The sequence below is a fragment of the Xyrauchen texanus genome, chromosome 27 (assembly GCF_025860055.1).
Source record: "Xyrauchen texanus isolate HMW12.3.18 chromosome 27, RBS_HiC_50CHRs, whole genome shotgun sequence".
Taxonomy (NCBI): Eukaryota; Metazoa; Chordata; class Actinopteri; order Cypriniformes; family Catostomidae; genus Xyrauchen; species Xyrauchen texanus.
Window position 1 is genome coordinate 24906042 of NC_068302.1, and position 20756 is coordinate 24926797.

Consider the following 20756-nt stretch of genomic DNA (forward strand, 5'->3'; position numbering starts at 1 on the left):
GCAGAGAACGAATCTCAGTTGCCTCCGCGTGCGTCTGAGACCGTCAACCCGTGCATCTTATCACATGGCTTGTTGAGCGCGTGACCGCTGAGATAGAGCACATGTGGAGGCTTCATGCAGTCCACCGCGGCATCCACGCACAACTCACCATGCATCCCACAGAGAGCGAGCCATATTATAGCGACCACGAGGAGGTTACCCCATGTGACTCTACCCTCCCTAGCAACCACGCCAATTTGGTTGCTTAGGAGACCTGACTGTAGTAACTCCGCACGCCCTGGGTTTCAAACTCGCAACTCCATTCTTAAAATAAAGTAGAGATCCTAACTGACCTAAGACAGGGAATGTTTTCTACGATTAAATGTCAGGAATTGTGAAAATCTGAGTTTAAAATAATTTGCCTAAGGTGTGTGTGTAAACTTCTGACTTCATCTGTATAAAACATACTGTATGTGTGTGTGTGTGTGTGTGTGTGTATATATGTATATGTATACTGTATATATATATATATATATATATATATATATATATATATATATATATATATATATATATATACTGTATATGAATGGATAAGGCAAAGTTTATATATTAGGTGCTGTAATGTTCACCATTTTTGCATCCACTCATTCATTTGAAATGGTCCTACAGTGCGACAAATTAATTTGTAAAAAGTAGAAATATTCCATCCAGGTAATATTTAATAAAAAAAAATATTTACAAAATATTTAGCTAAATGCTATTAAAAACTGTTTTAGATTGAATATGGCGTCACATTGTAGGACACATTAACTTCCCAAATGTCAACTACGCATTTATGTGATGAACCTTAAAGTATATGTGTCTTTAAACTGCAGTGTATGTTTGTTTTTTGTTTTTGTCTAGACACTGGGTTTGGCACCATCTATGTGTCAGATGACAGGGGCACTGTATATTCGAAGTCTCTAGAGCGCCACCTTTATACGACCACAGGAAGCAACACAGATTTCACAAACATCACTTCACTCAGAGGAGTTTTCACTACTAGTGTCCTGGTTGAGGGTATGACTTCACCCTTTACACGGAAAACATACTCACACATTTTTCTAAATCAACAGTTTAGGCTCCTTGTATGATCATTTATGTACTATGCATGGATGACATTACATAGACTGAGTTTACTGCTCTTAATTATCCATCTTCTCTCTCTTCCTCCTGAAGATGGCTCGGTGCAGACGGTAATAACATTTGATCAGGGTGGAGAATGGGTTCCTTTGAAGAAACCGGAGAATACCAAGTGTGATTCCACATCCAAAGATAAAGATTTGGTATGACCTTTATCAGTTCTACTCCCCCAACTTTGATTTGGGGCAGTGGAACTGCGAATATGGCTCAGTGAATTATCTCTCTTGGTATATCTATGTTGTTTAGTGTATTTTGAAATGGGTTTGTGTTTTTGTGTGTACTTACATGGTTGTGTTCTTCACATGCAGTGTAGTTTGCATATCCATGCCTCATACAGCACCTCCTTGAAGCTAAATGTTCCCATGCTGCCTCTCAGTGAACCCAATGCTGTGGGACTCATCTTGGCTCATGGTAATGCCCACACACTAATATGGACAGTACAAACTTTACACTCACGACAGGCAAATACATCCTTACGAACCAAAAACATATAGTGATAGCGTTGGTTTAACTTTAACACATTAGGGCTGCAACTAACGATTATTTTGATAATCGATTAATCTAATGATTATCAGAACTATTATTCGACTATTCAGCGATTATTGCATCGATTAATCATTAGTGCTTAACCGATTATTCAGCTTGTGCCCCGACTTAAAAGGTTGTATTAAATGTGCTCACTAACGAATAAGTGGACAAAATCATCTTTTAAAAATACCTCTAAATGGCATTCACTAAATTAAAGGGGGAAAAATAATACTTTTTATTAAGTTAATTCAGTAAAGAAATTCACTGTAAAACAAATTATTGTTATCAAGTGTTTTTGTCATGTTTTCCATTTAAAGTTGTATAAAAATCCTTAAAACAAGATACATTTACTTGAGAAGCAACATATACAGTTGGAGTCAGAAGTTTACATTTAGGTTGAAGTCATTAAAACACATTTTTTTTAACCACTCCACAGATTGAATATTAGCACACTATAGCTTTGGCAAGTTATTTAGGACATCTACTTTGTGCATGACATGAGACATTTTTCCAACAATTGTTTACATACAGATTGTTTCACATTTAATTGACTATATCACAGTTCCAGTGGGTCAGAAGTTTACATACACTAAGTTAACTGTGCCTTTAAGTAGCTTGGAAAATTCCAGAAAATTATGTGAAGACTTTAGACAATTAGCCAATTAACTTCTGATAGGAGGTGTACTGAATTGGAGGTATACCTGTGGATGTATTTTAAGGCCTAGCTTTAAACTCCGTGTCTCTTTGCTTGACGTTCATTTTTGGGAGCAATTTCCAAAGCCTGAAGGTACCATGTTCATCTGTACAAACAATAGTTTGCAAATATAAACACCTTGGGACCAAGCAGCCATCATACCACTCAGGAAGTAGACACATTCTGTCTCCTAGATATGAACGTATTTTGGTGCGAAAAGTGCGAATCAATCCCGAAACAACAAATAAGGACCTTCTGAAGATGCTGGAGGACAAGTAGACAAGTATCTATATCCAAATTAAAACAAGTCCTATATCGACACAACCTGAAAGGCTGCTCAGCAAGGAAGAAGCCAATGTACCAAAACCGGCATAAAAAAAGCCAGACTAGTTTGCAAGTGCACATGGGGACCGTGAAGCATGGGGGTGGAAGCATCATGCTGTGGGCGTGCTTTGCTGCAGGAGGGACTAGTGCACTTCACAAAATAGATGGCATCATAAGAAAGGAAAATTATGTGGATATATTGAAGCAACATCTCAAGACATCAGCCAGGAAGTTAAAGCTCGGTCACAAATGGGTCTCCCAAATGGACAATGACCCCTAAGCATACCTCAAGTTGTGGCAAAATGGCTTAAGGACAACAAAGTCAAGGTATTGGCCCTGACCTCAATCCGATTTTATTTGAAAAAAAATGTAGTTAAAATAAAATGCATTTAAAGGGCCACTAATACGATCTTAAACAGGGTATTTACAATTTTATCAACTACTCAAATATTTAAGTAATTAATAATTATAAAAATAAGTTTTCAAACAAGACTTTTAAAAGATCAATTTCAATGATAATGTTTTGTTTACCCGCTGCTACATAGACACAATATGTTTGACTCCATAGACACAATAATTATGACTTTCTTTCTTTTGCAGAACATAAATGTTTTGAGCAATATCTTAGCTCAGTTGGTCCTTACAATGCACGTGAATGGTGATCAGACCTTTGTAGCTCAAAAAAATCACATAAAGGCAGCATAAAAGTAATCCATAAAACACCAATGGTTAAATCCATATCTTCAGAAGCAGCATGATAGGTGTGTTTGAGAAACAGATCAATATTTTTGTCCTTTTTTACACTTAATCTCCACTTTCACTTTAAGATGTGATAGTGACACTAAACAGGCACCACATGTGGCCTACAGATGTAAAAGTGAAAGTTGAGATTTAAGGTAAAAAAAATGACTTACATTTTTGTCTGTTTCTCACCCACATCTTTCATATCACCTCTGAAGATAAAGATTTAACCACTGGAGTCATGTGGATTTTGGTGCCTTACATTTGGTATGTAATTTTTGGAGCTACAAATGTCTGATCAACATTCACTTGCATTGTAAGGACCTACATGGCTGAGATATTCTTCTAAAAATCTTCATTTTTGTTCTGCTGAAGAAAGAAAGTCATACACATCTGGGATGCCATGAGGTTGAGTAATTGATGAGAACATTTTCTTTTTGGGGAACTATCCTTTTAAACGTTACCATTCCAAACTTTCAAACACTTTCTAATCTTGATTTTATTTTTTTTAGGCAGTGTTGGTGATGCGATATCGGTGTTGACTCCTGACGTGTATGTATCTGATGATGGTGGCTACACCTGGCTGCTAGCTCTGAAGGGTCCACACCACTATGCGATTCTGGACTCAGGAGGCCTGTTGGTGGCCGTGGAGCACAATACAGCAACACCCATTTCTGAGATTAAGTGAGTATTACACTTTCTGTAGGGCCTGTGAACAAAGTGATTGTAATGCATCATCCTGGGACCGATGGAATGTGACATTGTTTAATATTCTTGTGAGAGATTTAAAGTTAAAGTTCATAGCTTCAATTTCTTCTTCACAAAAGTATTTGTACATTTTAGCCTCACTTAAAATGTATGAATATATTTTCAACATTTGTATTATATAGAAAAATATCAAACCAAGTGGCATTTATTTTAAACATAGGAATTTAATCCATACATAAAGAAGTGTGTTAGGTTTCAAGTTATAATACAATAGATATATGGTTCAAAATTAAGAGGAAGTATTTGGACACGCTCTGGTTGTCAAACTGGAACATGGAACTTCATTGTAACTGTCTTTATACATGTAATAAAAATAAAAATGACTTGTTTTAAAAATTTTATATATTTTTGTGTATCTCTTCAGGTTTTCTACTGATGAGGGGCAATGTTGGCACATTTATAAGTTTACCCAAACACCGATGTACTTCACAGGTCTGGCCTCAGAGCCTGGCGCCCGCTCAGTGAATGTCAGTCTATGGGGTTATGAAGATGCTATGATCAGCCACTGGGTAACTTACACCATCGACTTTAGAGACCTGCTGACTCGTGACTGTGAGTGACCAGTTTTGTTTCAACTACACAAAATTAATGTTGTACTTTCCATAATTAAATTTTCCCAAAACATAATCTTTCATCAATGCCTTTTTCTGTCTATTTTCCAGGCACCGAAAGTGATTATGTCCAGTGGCTGGCGCACTCTGATGACATCAGCGACCCAGAAGATGGCTGTATGCTAGGTTATAAAGAGCATTTCCTGCGTGTGAAAAAGGACTCAGTTTGCTGGATTGGCAGGGAATATGTAGTCAACAAGCAGCACACACCGTGTCTCTGCACACTGGATGACTTCCTGTGGTGAGCGTGAAGAGAAAAGTTATTGTATTTTTTTGTAAACAATTTTTGATTTTATCTACATTTTGGATTTTATTTCATGGACACATTAACTGTTTTAATGCATGCGATTAATTAATTTACATGCATTTACAGATAAATAAAGCTTATACCACGGGTCTGTTAAATGCTTGATTCTAATTGGTTGATGGACATTCTAAGTTGTGCAATTACTTTACAAGTAAACACATGGCTATGAAGTAGTTCCAGGTCTTGACCACATAATGGTTCCATATCACTTTGCTAAATTATTTCAAAGAGCTGTACAGGCTACCTCAGCAAAATAACAAAAATAAAACAAAGACACTGGTTAAGTACATCAGATAAAAATGACAATCTCTCTCTCTCTGTCGTTCACTCATCACTCATACGCTGACACACACACACACACACACACACACACACACACACACACACACACACACAGAGACTCCAGTCATGACCAACAAAAAGAGCCGCACCCCTGCAACTTGATCAACAAAAAAAGTTTCTATATTATCCAAAATAACTTTTAATATGTGCAAGTGTATCACTGTATTTCACCCTAATCAGCCTCCCATGGTGTAAAGCACCTTTGTGCTCTCCCGTCCTCTCTCTTTAGCTCTCACACAAACTCTCACACATGTACACACACATACATTGACGATGGACTGTTGAATTATTGAAAAATAATGCACACCAGAGGTATAATGGTCAATCTGTTGCGCATCATGGCCGCATTACCACCTCGGGTGTGCATTATTTTTCAATAATTCTACAGTCCATCGTCAATTATGCCTTAAATAAATCCGCATAAACAGTGGTTAGAGTAGGGCGGAACCTTTGCGATGTATCTGTCCAGAGTCATCCCACTGATGCACACATCACAAACACACACACACACATAAACAACAGCCTTGTCAGTGATTGTGGAAAGGACGTCTTAATACTATTTGCTGTACAAAACAAGCCCAAATGGGACTTGTGACAGAAATCAAGTAATTTGCACCCTCTTTAAGGCACAATTTAATTACCACAGAAGCACGAAAAGATTTAACGATCATGAAAATGCAAGAGACTTCATTTTCATGTGGAATTCACAGCGGTGCTTGACGCTGGCGTTGACACCCTGACGAGAATCGTGAATGCAGCTTAATTTTTTCTGCCCCTCTAACTTTGTTTATCTTAATTAATATTTCTCATAGTGACTTTGGATACTACCGTAACGAGAGCAGCTCAGAATGTATTGAACAGGCGGATCTCAAAGGCCATGATTTGGATATTTGCATCAATGGCGAAAAGGAACAGCTACAGACCAGCGGGTAATGCCCTATGTTTACTATTGTCAATCAGTTGTGCAAAAATAACTCGCCCTAGCTAGGGGCAACTGTCAACTGGCAACTACTTTATATGTCCTTGCTAAAAGCAGAATGCTGGACAAAGTGACAAAATGACTGCTAATCAGAATATATTGTTGGTTTTGAATATATAAAAAAGACTTTTAACCAATGAGATTTACCATCTACCATCATTGCTGGTTAGGACACTGTTGTTTTCCCCCTCTGACTCAACAAGAAGCTTTAGACCCCATTACTTACCTTTACTTTAAGTGAGTACTCATATTTATTTTTATAATTTATGTAGTGTGAAGACACTACACTACTTTAAAAAAAAAAAAATCCCAATTTGGAATGCCCAATTCCCAATGTGCTTTTAAGTCCTCGTGGTCGCGTAGTGATTGGTCTCAATCCGGGTGGCGGAGGACAAATCCTAGTTGCCTCCACTACTGAGACTGTCAACCCACGCATATTATCATGTGGCTTGTTGAGTGCGTTGCCACGGAGACATAGGGCGTGTGGAGGCTTCACGCCATCAACCGCAGCATCCACACTCAACGGACCTTGCGCCCCACTGAGAATGAACCACATTATAGGAGGAGGTTACCCCATGTGACTCTAACCTCCCTAGCAGCCGGGCCAATTTGGTTGCTTAGGAGACCTGGCTGGAGTCAATCAGCACTCCCTGGGATTTGAACCTTTACTATACCCCAGGTTTGGTAGCCAGTTTCTTTTACCACTGAGCTACCCAGGCCCAGACACCACACCTCTTTATTTGGTCACAGAAGGACAGCAGTGCATGTGGATACAATGTGGCAGTTGTTTCCTGGTTGTCTGTAGATAATATCATTGCAGTAAATTAGTTTTTGTCTGTTACCAGGTACCGGAAGATTCCGGGTGATAAATGTGAGGGAGGGAAACAACCAGAAAGAAAGGAAATTGACCTGAGAAAGAAATGCGTCAGCAATCTGCTGGACCCTCAACAGCTGGTGAGGCTACACTAAATCTTGTCCATGTTTTCAGTTTAATTATATGATTTATCAAAGATTTATTGCCCTACTGAATGTGTGAATGACTTATTTAAAGGAATTTTACAGATTCAATACAAGTTAAGCTCAATCAACTGCATTTGCGGCATAATGTTGATTACCACAAAAAATTATTTCAACTAGGCCCTCCTTTTCTTAAAAAAAGCTAAACTCTGGGTGAGGCACATTCAATTAGTGAATGGGGCCAATATGTAAATGTTAAAATACGAAGTATAGCCACAAGACAAAAACAATATATGTGTTTACGTGATTTTAGCGTGATAAATCGCTTACTAACCTTCTATGTTTAATGTTATATCCATTTTTACAACTTCGTTGCCATGATGACGGAACACCGTAAACCCATTGTAAAAACAATGACTTAAACAACTTCACAGCTCAAATAATACACCGGTTGTAACAGAAGAATTCATGTAAGTTCTTTTATAAAACTATAAGATTCACATTTCTGCCTTTTTAAACCCTCCAAAAATGGTCCCCATTTACATCCATTGTAAGTGTTTTTGCTTTTTCTTTTTTAAGAAAATGAGGGACTAGTCGAAATGCTGTCAATTGAGCTTAACTTGTATTGAACCTAGAATATTCCTTTAAAGGTGTTGTAAATTCTTTGTTTGGATTAATACTCATATGACAAATCTCACTGAAATATGTGTCCTGAGAAATTACACTTGTCTCCTTGACAGTCCTACGTTGTGTAAACAGTAAAACTGTGGCAATGGAGTGGCCTGCACTGTTTTTAACCAATCAGAAAATCATTCAATCAATATGCTCAATGCCTGCCAATCAGTTTGCATATTCAGGTTTCAACAGTTAGCACAACAGCTGACATCGCTTAAAGCAGTGTTTCTTGAACTTTTTGTCTTACAGTATGTAGCCCCACAGCCCCATCAGTAAGGCTGAAGTACCCTTTTATTGACAACTCATACTGGATGTCATTCAGCATTTTATTTTATTAAAATGTATAATATTACAATGATTCACTTTCGAATAAAAAAAAAATAAATAAATAAATAAAAAGACTCTTCAGTTGCCTGAGCTTGTTTGTCTTTCGCAAGTTTTGGGGCAATCAAAGAGTAATTGTCTCTAGAGAGACCTAACAGCAAATGTATTTATAAATTTAAGCCAATTAAGTCATAATGTGTTTAATATATTAAACAAAGCAAAATCAAAAATGTTTAAGTAACCCCTGGATTATGTGCACCACTGGTTGGGACTAACTAGTTTATAGCAATTTAAACAATCAGTTACTTCCTGGATTAAACATTTATTGAATTCTGGACCAGATAGATTTCCATCCAGAGTTGCTTTCATTTTTGCCCGAGATCTTCTATTGATGATGGCAAAGTTGAACCTGCAGCACATCCTGCAGCACATCCTAAAACTTTCAGTGGGGTTAAGGTCAGGACACTGTGGTGGCCACAGTGTGAATCATGTGAAAATGATTCCTCATGCTCCCTGAACCACACTTTCTTAATTTAAGCCCGACAATTAATCTGACTTTGTTGTCCTGGAATATGCCTGTGCTGTCAGGGAAGAAAAAAATTAATTGATTGTGAAACCTGGTCATTCAGGGCATTCAAGTAGTCAGCTGACTTAATTGTATTGCCGCATAATGTTGCTGAGCCTAGAACCTGACCAATTGAAGCAACCCCAGATCATAACACTGTCTCCAGAGGCTTGTACAGTGGGTACTACGCTTGATGCGAGCATTGATTCATGTGCTTCTCTTCTTACCCTGATGTGCCCATCGCTTTGGAATAGGGTAAATCTGGACTCATCAGACCACATTACCTTTTTCCATTGCTCCATAGTCTTTATGCTCCCTAGAAAATTGATGTAGTTTTTTCCAATTAGCCTCACTAACAAGTGGCTTTCTTGTGGCCACACAGCTGTTTAGTCCCAATCCTGTAAATTCTCATCACATTGTGTGTGTGGAAATGCTCTTACTTTCGTTTTTACACATAACCGTGAGTTCTACTGTTTATTTTTTATGATGTGACTTTTAGTGATCTCCGATCACGATCATTCAAGATTTTTTTCCGACTACATTTCTTCCACGAAGCTGACGGTTCACCACTATCCTTCCAGGTTTTAATAATGCATTGGACAGTTCTTAACCCAAATCCAGTGATTTCAGCAATCTCCTTAGTTGTTTTCTTTGCTTGATGCAGGCCAATAATTTGCCCCTTCTGAAACTCATTAATATGAAATTGTGTCGATTGACCTATACTTGTATTGAATCCAGAATATTCCTTTAAACCTTCTCTTGTAATACTCATGCACAGTTTTATCCTGTAATCTACAGACAGATAAACCTACCTCACATATTGCCCCTATCATTGCCATCGTCACAGCCTTCCTGCTGATCAGTATATTGTTTGGGGCTCTGTTTGTGAAGAAGTATGTCTGTGGTGGAAGGTAAGTTTGTTCTACAAACCTTTTAAGGTGTACGCATGTGTTCTATGCTAATGTCACAATTCTAAATGTTCTGTCTTCTATATTCTGCAGGTTCCTGGTGCACAGATACTCCGTTTTACAGCATAATGTGGAAGCCAGTGGCATAGATGAGCCACTGGAAACAGATGTGGTTGGAATACCTAAAAGCGATTTCCATGATGACTCAGATGAGGTACAGATTGTGACAGCAATCTCACATCTCACACTAATAATCCCAAACTTCTTGTTTAGTTAATAATTTAGTGGGGTCAGACTTTTTATATAGTGGGGTCCAAAAGTCTGAGACTACAATGCAAATCTGAGATTTTCCTCAATTAAACCTGGAAGGACAAAGATTCTACAATATTTCAAGGTCAATAAACAAATGTTAGCAAAATTGTGAAATTGGCCATGTTAAGTCCTTTGTACAAAGTACAAAGAGCTCGAGAGCATGCTGACATTACAGCAAATGGGGGACTTAACAAATACAAAAAATATAATGTGTGTAATGTATATTTTTCAGTTAAACTTTTTTTTTTACTTGACTTATGCTGATAATAGCATTTTTACTAGTGACCTCTGACCATTTTTAAACCCACTGTACACAGTAAAAGATATTTAGAGAGGTAACCCAAAACAAATGTCTTCATGAGGCAACATATAAATGAACTTGTTTTATTCATCACAAATATTATTTAATCTGACTGAATCAATCTGACAAATTAGGTTACGCCAACATCATAAATATGTACTGTGGCCATTAAGTGAACTGCAGCCAGCAACCTGTTGCTCATGCACACACACCATAGGGAGGCGAGCGAGCATCCAAAACAATGACGTAACGTACAAAGAGACTGAACGTGATTCACTGGCATCATGCTGCCAGATGAGGTAGCATAATTAAAATTACACAGTTATGATTGTTTTACTACAAACTTTGAGACTAAACTAAAACTACTTATCAGATAACATAGAATAATGATACACACATAGAGCTACATACTACCAAACAATACCAGACAGTTTACTGTTGCACTGTTATGTTGTACTATTGTATGTTTTGTATGTCATATGTTGTACTACGATCAAGAAATCGGTGCATTTGCTTAAAATAATCCTGTATACCTGACTTTTAGTAAAAAGAGAAGATCGTTGAAATTATTTGAAAGTTATGAAGCAAGGTAGCTTGCAATTCATCAGTGTTAGTTGGCAAGATCACACAGATCAATCCGTATGGCACTATATTTCACATGCTTTGCAGTTATGTAAGCTTACCTGCCCAATAAGAAGAACGCCAATTCAGGGTCTGTTTTGATCCGCAATACCGAACGAAGGTCCCTCCAGGAATCAAATGCCCTGCCGATGTTCACTCTAGTTTTCACTCGACCACGATCATGTTCCCACTTAGCCAGATGGGATTCAGTAGATACTTTTTTTTTGCAGACTCTGAGTTTGTGTAGGAGTCTGTGTTGTGCTTGGAGCCAGATGTGTGCTGGATTCCATTTCTAAGATAACATTACCTAGTGTTGCAGAATGTCTGTTGACGCGGAAGAGAAGCTATTACTGAGGCAAGGCTCTCGGGACCACACATAAACGTCACATCCTTTGGATTTTCCTGGCTTTTCCCAGCTGTGGCTCAGGTGGTAGAGGGGGTTGGCCACTAATCGCAGGGTTAGCGGTTCAATTCCTGGCCCACATGACTCCACATGCCAAAGTGTCCTTGGGCAAGACACTGAACCCCAAATTGCTCCCAATGGCAGGCTAGCGCCTTCCATGGCTGCTCTGCCATCATTGGTATGTGAGTGTGTGTGAATGGGTGAATGAGTCGCAGCGTATAGCACTTTGAAAACCACTAAGGTTAAACAAATCGCTATAAGTGCAGACAATTTACCAAAAGCGACCCACTCCCTTTGCATGAAAATCAGTCTACATGCTTTAATAGACAACCTAGGAAGTCTGGGAAGGGCTCATTTTTTAAGTTGCGTTATAAGCCATTCACACAAAAAAGCCGAATATAACATGAAAATTGTTACATATTGCATCCTTAAGATAACAATTGCAGGTTAGGGTACAATGGAGATTAATTTGTTTATAGAATACTTGAGATGTTATGAAATTCCAAATGTGATTTAAAATGAACAGGAACTGGTGAACCCTTTTCTGAAGTGGTTCTTTTATATAAGTAATATCTTAATTTGGTACTCAAAAATAGCATCTTGCTGTCTCAAATGTGTTTGTGTAAGTTGACACATTTTTCTCTATATTTACACTATATCATTATGACCCCCCTGGGGGCCTTTTACTCCAAATGTGGTAGCTTTTTACCTTGCATGCTCCCACGCCAATGTTTTAAAAAAATATTAATTTGAATCAAAACAACCTTCCGTTGTTATTGCTTTTAGTACAAACTATGTTGCTCCATCAATATTTCTTAAAAATACATGTATTTTTTTCAATATTTATACACTTTGTGACCAGAAAAGTAAAATAAACATTTCCTTAAGGTGTGCCTTTAGCCCCATTGTAACGAAAACACATTATTCAATGTTTTATTTTTATTTTATAATCTTTTTTGCAAGATTTGAAATACTACATACATTTAATGATCTTGTTAAATATGTGTGTTCTATTTGGTAGGACCTTCTGGAGTAAAGCTGAGCATTAGAGTGAGCAGAAGGAGCTACATTTTTGTCATTCAGGCATAATTGCTGCTGTCTCCTCCCTACTAAAGCACAAACCAGCTGTCATCTTTTTCAAATTTAATCTACCAGCTAACGTCATGCACTTTCTGCTTTTCCACCAAAGGGAGGGAACCTTATTGCTTCAACGATAGGTGGGGATTATATTTTCATGAACAAAGTGTCTTTGAATGTATTTCTAATTATACTGGTAAAATCCTCTGAAGCAGATAGACAATGTTTAAGTTAATGCTTGAAAGTCTAAATTATTTTCTTTGGCATTTGGAGATTTTGGGCTTGATTTGAAGGATAAAACTTATTTTTGATATGACTGTCAATGGGTTACTTGTAGGTAATACACTTGCTGTTCTTTTTATGTACAAATTAGGTCTATACATATAGGCAATTCTCACAGAGATATAAGAATTTGAAATGGCTTGGTTCTGCAGAAGAGGCAAATCTATAATAAGGATACAGTGCAAATTAATCATATCACACTTACATGTTATTTAAGCATGTAAACTTGAGTCTTAGAGATATTCAATTTGAAATACTGTACTACTGAATCCCAACTGTTCATTACATTTTTATTACCATTATTTTAGAAATACCTGCTGTCAGAACATTAGGATAATGCCCACTTTCCTGAAAGCCATCAGGTACATTAATGAATATAGCAATAAAATCCAGAGAAACAGCCAGTTGCAGGTATATATTAATAATATTTGGCCTCACAACAAAGCAATATTTCTAATTTAAGATTTATGAACATACTTTACCTGAAACTGTGAAGAAATATTTTAGGCTGTTAAATTATGTGACAAAAATAAATGTAGAACATGGAGAGAATTTTAATCTTACACTCCTTGTGGTCATTTTGCAAATAAGCTACTGTACACTTTCAATGGATTTAATACATGAGAAGATCAATTAAATTATTTTAATAATAACAATATTTTTTATTAAAGTAACATCATTAAAGCAATGATGCAGATGCATGCAAAAACAAAATGCAGTTGTAGTTTGTGTACAACCAAATCAAAGTTTTGTATTTGATAAAATAATTTTATTTGCTAGCTATATTTTCCTGTTTCTCTGTTCTTGTTTTGACCACGGAAAGTCCCATGTTATTAAGTAAATGTGTGACATTCTTTTTTGCACAGAGACACCTAAAATCTGACTACGTGTTTGTGTAGCTTAGTCGCAATAATTTTGCATGTTATTTTCATTTGTATGCAGCAAACTTCAACAAAGCTCCATTTAAGAGGAAAGAACAGATGCAATGATCTAAACTCTTTGATAATTTAATTTAATTTAATTTGGAATATTCATAGCAACCTTTCATTGGTCATTTCTGTTTGCATAGATGTTTCAAGACTGATGCAAGCATATTTTCTAGGATGTGTGTATTTAAATAGCAGCTCCACTCTGAAAATGACATTTAAATTGGAGTAAATTTTTCAAAATTTCTAGTAGTTGTTTACTTCTTTAGTTACACATACCTAAGTAAAAATCTCATGTTTTCTCAGAGGAAGACAATCTCATTTGCAAAGATTATGGGTTATAAAGTGTTTTATAGTTTTGCTCTAGGTGTAAAAACCTTAAGGTTAAGTGTATGTGTTCATTCAAGTGCCTAGCTTGGAGGCAGTTTGTGCCTTTCAATGAAATGTCAAGCTCATCTTCTGAAAGAATTACCAGAGTTGGTAACATGAGCTTTGACAAACAGTTAATCTATAAGTTGTTAATAAATACTGGTAACAAACATACCCGTAATTGAGATTTAGGTAATATTGCCTTTACTGAATACTCTTGCTAAATTGCAGAAAAATAAGTTTAATCCTGTTTCTCCACGCTTTGGGTATTAATAGTAATAATGGTTACAACACAACTGAAGCGTAGAGCTGAACAATTTCAGTTGTGACAGCATTTTTATTTATGAGAGGTGTAACACTTTTCTTGCTGTGCAAAATCAGTGTACATTGTAGTTGTGAAGATCTGTAAATACAGCTATTTCGACTTTTTATCTGTTTTATTTGCTCTGTATATTTGGAACTGAACTGTTTGTTTGAGAAATAAATTGATTTGTCCCATTGAATTTGCCTTGTTTGTTTAGTTCATACATAAGAGGTTGTAAAAAAGTGACAGAAAAAGGTTAAATCAAGAAAGGAATAAAAACGTACATGTCTGAATTAATTCCCCAAATCTTATATGTATCCTAATTAACGAGCTGCTTCTTTTAACTTTCAAAATGGGAAAGGAAGCTAGGAAGCACTGAGGCATTTCCATTTTAATACAAACCATACATTGTAACTACAACTAGTGCTGCACGATTAATCATATCGCAATCGCGATGTCCGCCCGTGCTGGTAAATGCTGCGATTTTATTAAATAAATAAGTGCATGTGTGGACGTGACAGTCCACACTCTCTGCAAGCTGTTTGCCCATTTTCTACACAACTAATAAAAAGATGACCAGTAAGTCTCAGTTTAGGGAGTGGCACATGTGGTCATGTGAGTTTCCGGTGTTCAGCGTGGAAATCAGGTGAAGATGGATGCCGAGCAGACCGACATTGAGCTGGTGGCCAGAAAAAATAACACAGATCTCAGCTTGGCGATATGTCTTTATTTCATCAATAATTAAAGTTAATATAATACAGGAGCGTGACATTAAATAAGCACAAACTCCAAAACTGTCATTCTCTGTGCGGTCAGAGCTGCTACAACCAGTCGTGGAAGAGACCCAATCTCAGCGGGAGTCGAGACCGGGAGATTTAAAGTTCCGCCGACTGATGCGCACTCGTCAAATCGACCGGAAGTCATTCATTTTCAATGACAGCCAGCGTCTCTCGGCGGCGAGAAGCGGCGCGGCGAGTCTTGGGTGGCGTGGGCGTCAGATGGAAATTCAAGTGCAGTCAACATTATGGTAATGAGCTGAGACGCGGTTCGGCGGAAGTGCTCCGCTCTAGCGAAGTCTACAGAACACAACAGTGTAAACTTTGGTTCCCACCAAACATTCGTTCCGAAGACAAAATTGAGGAGAAACTAATTATTGCCGTGACGGGTTTCCCTGTAATATATGACCAAGACCACAGTTATTATTACAAATGTATTTTATTTTGATAACAAACAACTATAAATTTAATTACTTTCTGCCATCGACCGATTTCTTATTTTCACATTTTAAAGAGTTCATGAGGATATACGCTACTTGTGATAGGTCGGCAAAAAGTAAATGGTCGACATGTCTGGATGTTTAAATTGCGGCCCCTTTAAATATAGTTCACAAAGCATTTTGAACAAACGTTGCCACCTATTTCAACTACGTCAGAGCGTCCTCGAGCGTTGAAGGCAGGGCAGCCAGAGCGAATTTTGACGCTCTCGCCGCTTCTGGTGTGAACGTACGGTAACACAGACGCTCGTGTCTCATCCCCGCTGTCTGCAGCTTGCAACGTCTAGTTTTGCATCATTGATGAAATCATCATAAGTACAATAACTATAAAATGTGTGTGTATGTGTATATATATATACATATATAACAGTTGAAGTGGTTTGATTGAGTGAACCACACATTTGTATCCAGTTGCCTTTTCAAAAGAGTTTATAGAAAGTGCATGTTAGATCCTGCTTAAATGTCCTGTTTGTTTGGACAATCTTAATTTTGTGAAAATGTGTATGTTCTTATTTATTGTTCTATTTTATTTATGTGTAATAGTGAGAAAATAACAAGTTTGCAGTAATGCAAAGATATTATTAAATTTTTTAAAAATATTTTTATTTGAAAACACTGCATTTTATAGTTGTTGTTGCTAGTTTGTATGTTTGAGTTGAAAAATACACATTTCAGCATTATCAGTAATCTATTTGTGCATTTTCCTTGATAACCAAGCAAGGTGACTCATGTTACCATTTGTTTATTATATCGCATATCGCAATATTAGCCTCAATAATCGCAATATGACATTTTCCCCAAATCGAGCAGCCCTAATTGTAACAATACTGTTATTAATGTATTATAAAGTTTATAAGCAATATACAAAAGAACATGACACATCTTTTTATAAACGTGACTTGTAATCACTCAGAATCTGTACAGGAAGTTTCCATCATTGTCAAAAAACTCTAGTCCCTTGTGTTCCACTGGACTGTGCTTTTTCTGTGTTGTTAACATGACCTGCTCCAGCTATTCTTCTGTCAGAATCACCCCATCCCATTCCTCTTCCAACTCTACATCATCTCCCGGGTTCATTACAGCAGTCTTTTGCTTCTGTAAATCAGGTGTCACTTTCTGTATGGATGATATTTGAGATGTTACTGTAGACACTGATGGGACATGACCACCAGAGGGCATCAGTCCTGTCTCACACCCCTTCACTGCAAGAGATTCATTGCTCAGTGTTGTCAGGTCACCTGTGTTTCCTAAGGTGAGCATGGCTGGTGTAGAACATTTTGACAGTAGTAGTCTGGACTGTCCAGCTTTGCCATCTCTAGGACACAGCTGCCCAATACTGGGCAACAATTTAGAGTTCTGCTGGAGCTTTTGCTCTGTTGTTGGGGTGAATTTGCTGCAGAGGACTCTAGAAATGACGTCAGGATTTACAGAGAATCCCTCTGCTAACTTCTGTAGTGTCCATTCCTTTGGGGACTCCTGCTTTTAAGTATCTGTGTAAATAGACATACAAGGTCAGTGTTTGGAGGGGCAGCAGATTAATACACTTTTGGACAAGGAACAAAAAAATATATCAGACAACGTGCACACAAAAAGATTTCAGAGACATTTACATTGTTCCCATAGTCGTGGAAAAACTATAAAATTGGGATTTTAACGCCTGGAAAAGCTATGAAAATGAATAAAATCTAAAAGTGTTGTAAATATTTCTGTAGTGAATACATATTTATTATAGTTATAATCTGCTATAAAATATTGACTAGATATTGTTCATTGAGCAATTCCCCTGTTGAGCCCCACACAAATCTCAGGATGCTTTTTGTTTTTATCTAACTGGAGACATTGTTACACTAATAAGAACAATTATTTAAATCCGTTAAAGGAATAGTACACCGAAAACTGAAAATGCTCTTATCATTTACTCACCTATCTCATTTATGTATGACTTTATTTCTTCTGCAGAACACAAATTAAGATTTTTAGAAGAATATTTCAGCTCTGTAGGTCCATGCAATGCAAGTGAATGGTGACCAAAACTTTGAAGCTCCAAAAAGCACAAAGTAATCACAGCATAAAAGTAATCCACACAACTCCAGTAGTTTAATCCATGTCTTCTGAAACGATCCGTTTGGTTTTGGGTGAGAACCGACCAAAATATAAAACATTTTTCATTTTAAATCTTAACATCAGCAGCCTCAATGACAATCATGAATTTAAGATTGATTACACTTCCTAGAGCTTGACACATGCACAGAGTTCGGAATCGCATACCGCCAAACTACTCCTACTATTTCTGCCATAGAAAGATATGCCAGAAGTAGCACGAGTAGTAGGCTATTCCAAAATCAGCCATACAGAGCGCTAGAAAATGTAATCGAACTTGAAATCATGATCATCAAGAAGACTGGTGATGTCAAGATTTAAAATAAAAAAGGAGTTACATTTTGGTCTGTTCTCACCAAAAACCAACTGAATCGCTTCATAAGAAACTAAAGGTTTTTTTAATTAGTTTTATGGATTACTTTTATGCTGCCTTTATGTGCTTGTTGGTCACCATTCACTTGCATTGTATGGACCTACAGAGATGAGATATTCTATTTATATATTTATTTTAAATATCTTTGTTTGTGATTAGCAGATGAAAAAGAATACTACAGATCTGGGGATGGCATGAGGGTGAGTAAATTATGAGAAAAATCGAACTTTTCATTTAATTCCAAAGATTGCTACCTGATACACAAATGGAAATCCAACCTCGAAATATCTCTTAAATTATTTTCAATAAAAGTAAAATGGAAAGGTCATGGTAAATTCATGGAAATGAATTGGTAATTTTTGATTACCAATTCTCTTAAAAATAATTTAAGAGATATTTCGAGGGAACCCCACATTTAGCTATGAGAGACACAATATATATTTGTAAACAGGCATTTGTATGAACTGTCTGATCAATGGCTTCCAGTTGAGTATTATTTCTGGGGCTCCAAGTTTGTTCATTTGCCTCTTGACATTGTGGAACTTGGCTGCTTTATGCCGTCTCCTCTCTTCACTTCATAGAAAACAACATTAATCCACGATGAAAGAAGTGTTTGATATTGTGATTGTGTCCTAAAGGACTCACCTAATAATAGACTTAAATGTGGCTTCCACTGCAACCATATCATCATCTTGAAACATGTCTTCCTGTTGTCTCTGTTTTGGATGTGAATCAGAATACCTCTGAGACACCCACCCACCAACTGCATTTCGGCTAGCATGGCGACAACACTGGCAAGCAGCAAGTAATTTGAGAAAGGCCATTTTAGTGGCCAACATACGGCCAATTCTCCAGCGTGTAACCTTTCTGTACATTTAGGAGAATAAAAAAAACATCTGACCATAACTTATTAAAAGAATATATGTATTGTGTTCACCTGAGTTGTAGTCAGATTAAAACAAATAATGTCACTGCTAAGTATATACCGTATCAAAATATAAGCAAAGCGAACAAATTGCCTCATTACAAAATATAAATCATTTAACAAATATACCTGGTCATAAGGATGGCTGGCGCGAAACAGACGTTCCGAAGCTTTGCGAGATCCCGAAGCAAAGATGATTCGAAACACTGATCCGAAGCGTGATTCAAAACACCCACGTCACGTGACAACGGCTAAATGAAGCGTCTAAGTGTTTCATCAGGTGGAGTGCTCCGCCGAATCAGGGTTTCATTGATTGGTCGGTTCGGGAACAAATCACACAATCACACAGTATAAAAGTTTTGTCAACGCATTTTCATATCGTGGGTTTTTGTGAGAGGAGTTTGGTTTTGAGATAGTGGATTTTTGGTGATATAGTGACATTTATAGTGCGATTTGTTTAGTTATATTTAGGATTTAATTTACATTTACACATTGACTTAGAGACACACAGAGTACATATAGTGACACATGAATAGATGCATTGATAGAAATATATATATATATATATATATATATATATATATATATATATATATATATATATATATATATATATATATAGATTAATAGATAGATACATATATTACAGATACATATAGATTATTAGATAAAATAGATAGATAGATAGATAGATAGATAGATAGATAGATAGATAGATAGATAGATAGATAGATAGATAGATAGAAATGGAGGCTCCACAGAAGAGATGCCGTACATCTGTGGTGTGGGAGCATTTCCATTTGGAAACCCCAAATAAAGTGAGATGTGTGTATTGTGATCGGCAGCTCAGCCTACTGCAACAATACATCATCCATGATGCGCCATTTGAGGAGCATTCATCCTGCCATTCTGCAGGGTGCAGAGGATGGTAGTGTTCCCCTGTACCAAGGCCTGCTACTGACACTGCTGGGCCATCTAAGCAAGGTATGCATTGTTTGAAATATAGGCTAATTATAAGTGAAATATAATAACTAAGTGTTGGGCCATTGTTTAGAAAGGCCATGGACTAAGACATGCCTAACATCCCAATCACAACTGCCAATCACTTTAAAAACAAATGTTGTCAATATAATATTATACTTTGTGAATATACATTTTATATGTCTACATATGAGTACCCAATCTACAGCCAAGACATCATTTTGTTTTTTTGTAATTGTTGTATTTCTATAATGCACTTTATCTTTCTCTGCACACTGAGCATAAATATTCATAACATAACTTTGTTTAGGAAGGTTTCCAAATGAACCAGTAGACTACTTTCACGGTAGGCTACTATTTTTCCAATATATTTGTCTGAAAGTATGTTTTATCTTCTCTTTTAAAAGGCAGACAGAGGGAATTGGATGAGGCTCTTCTGAACATGGTGGTGAAGGATCTGCAGCCCTTCACCATCGTGGAGGATGAGGGTTTCAGGGCCTTTGTGAACAAGCTTGATCCAAGCTATGTCCTCCCATCCCGGAAGGTGCTTAAAACAATGGTCAGCTGAAAGGTACAACACAACCAAGGAGAAGACAATGGAGGACCTACAAAAGGCGGAATT

The 20756-nt window shown here is 37.0% G+C and overlaps 1 protein-coding gene and 1 pseudogene across 1 annotated transcript in view; one reads left to right on the forward strand and one right to left on the reverse strand.

The window, feature by feature from the left end:
• Positions 1-14681, forward strand: part of LOC127621177 (sortilin-like) — a 29829-nt gene extending 15148 nt beyond the window's left edge. Inside the window, exons 10-20 of the mRNA XM_052094683.1 lie at positions 886-1041; positions 1201-1307; positions 1473-1575; positions 3964-4135; positions 4584-4771; positions 4882-5071; positions 6292-6408; positions 7304-7412; positions 9778-9890; positions 9981-10101; positions 12546-14681. Of these exons, the coding sequence (XP_051950643.1) occupies positions 886-1041; positions 1201-1307; positions 1473-1575; positions 3964-4135; positions 4584-4771; positions 4882-5071; positions 6292-6408; positions 7304-7412; positions 9778-9890; positions 9981-10101; positions 12546-12560 (1391 nt within the window). The 3' untranslated portion in view covers positions 12561-14681. The remainder of the gene's footprint in view (positions 1-885; positions 1042-1200; positions 1308-1472; positions 1576-3963; positions 4136-4583; positions 4772-4881; positions 5072-6291; positions 6409-7303; positions 7413-9777; positions 9891-9980; positions 10102-12545) is intronic.
• Positions 14682-16409: 1728 nt separating this feature from the next.
• On the reverse strand, positions 16410-19377 carry LOC127621395 (neugrin-like; annotated as a pseudogene).
• Positions 19378-20756: the final 1379 nt, after the last annotated feature.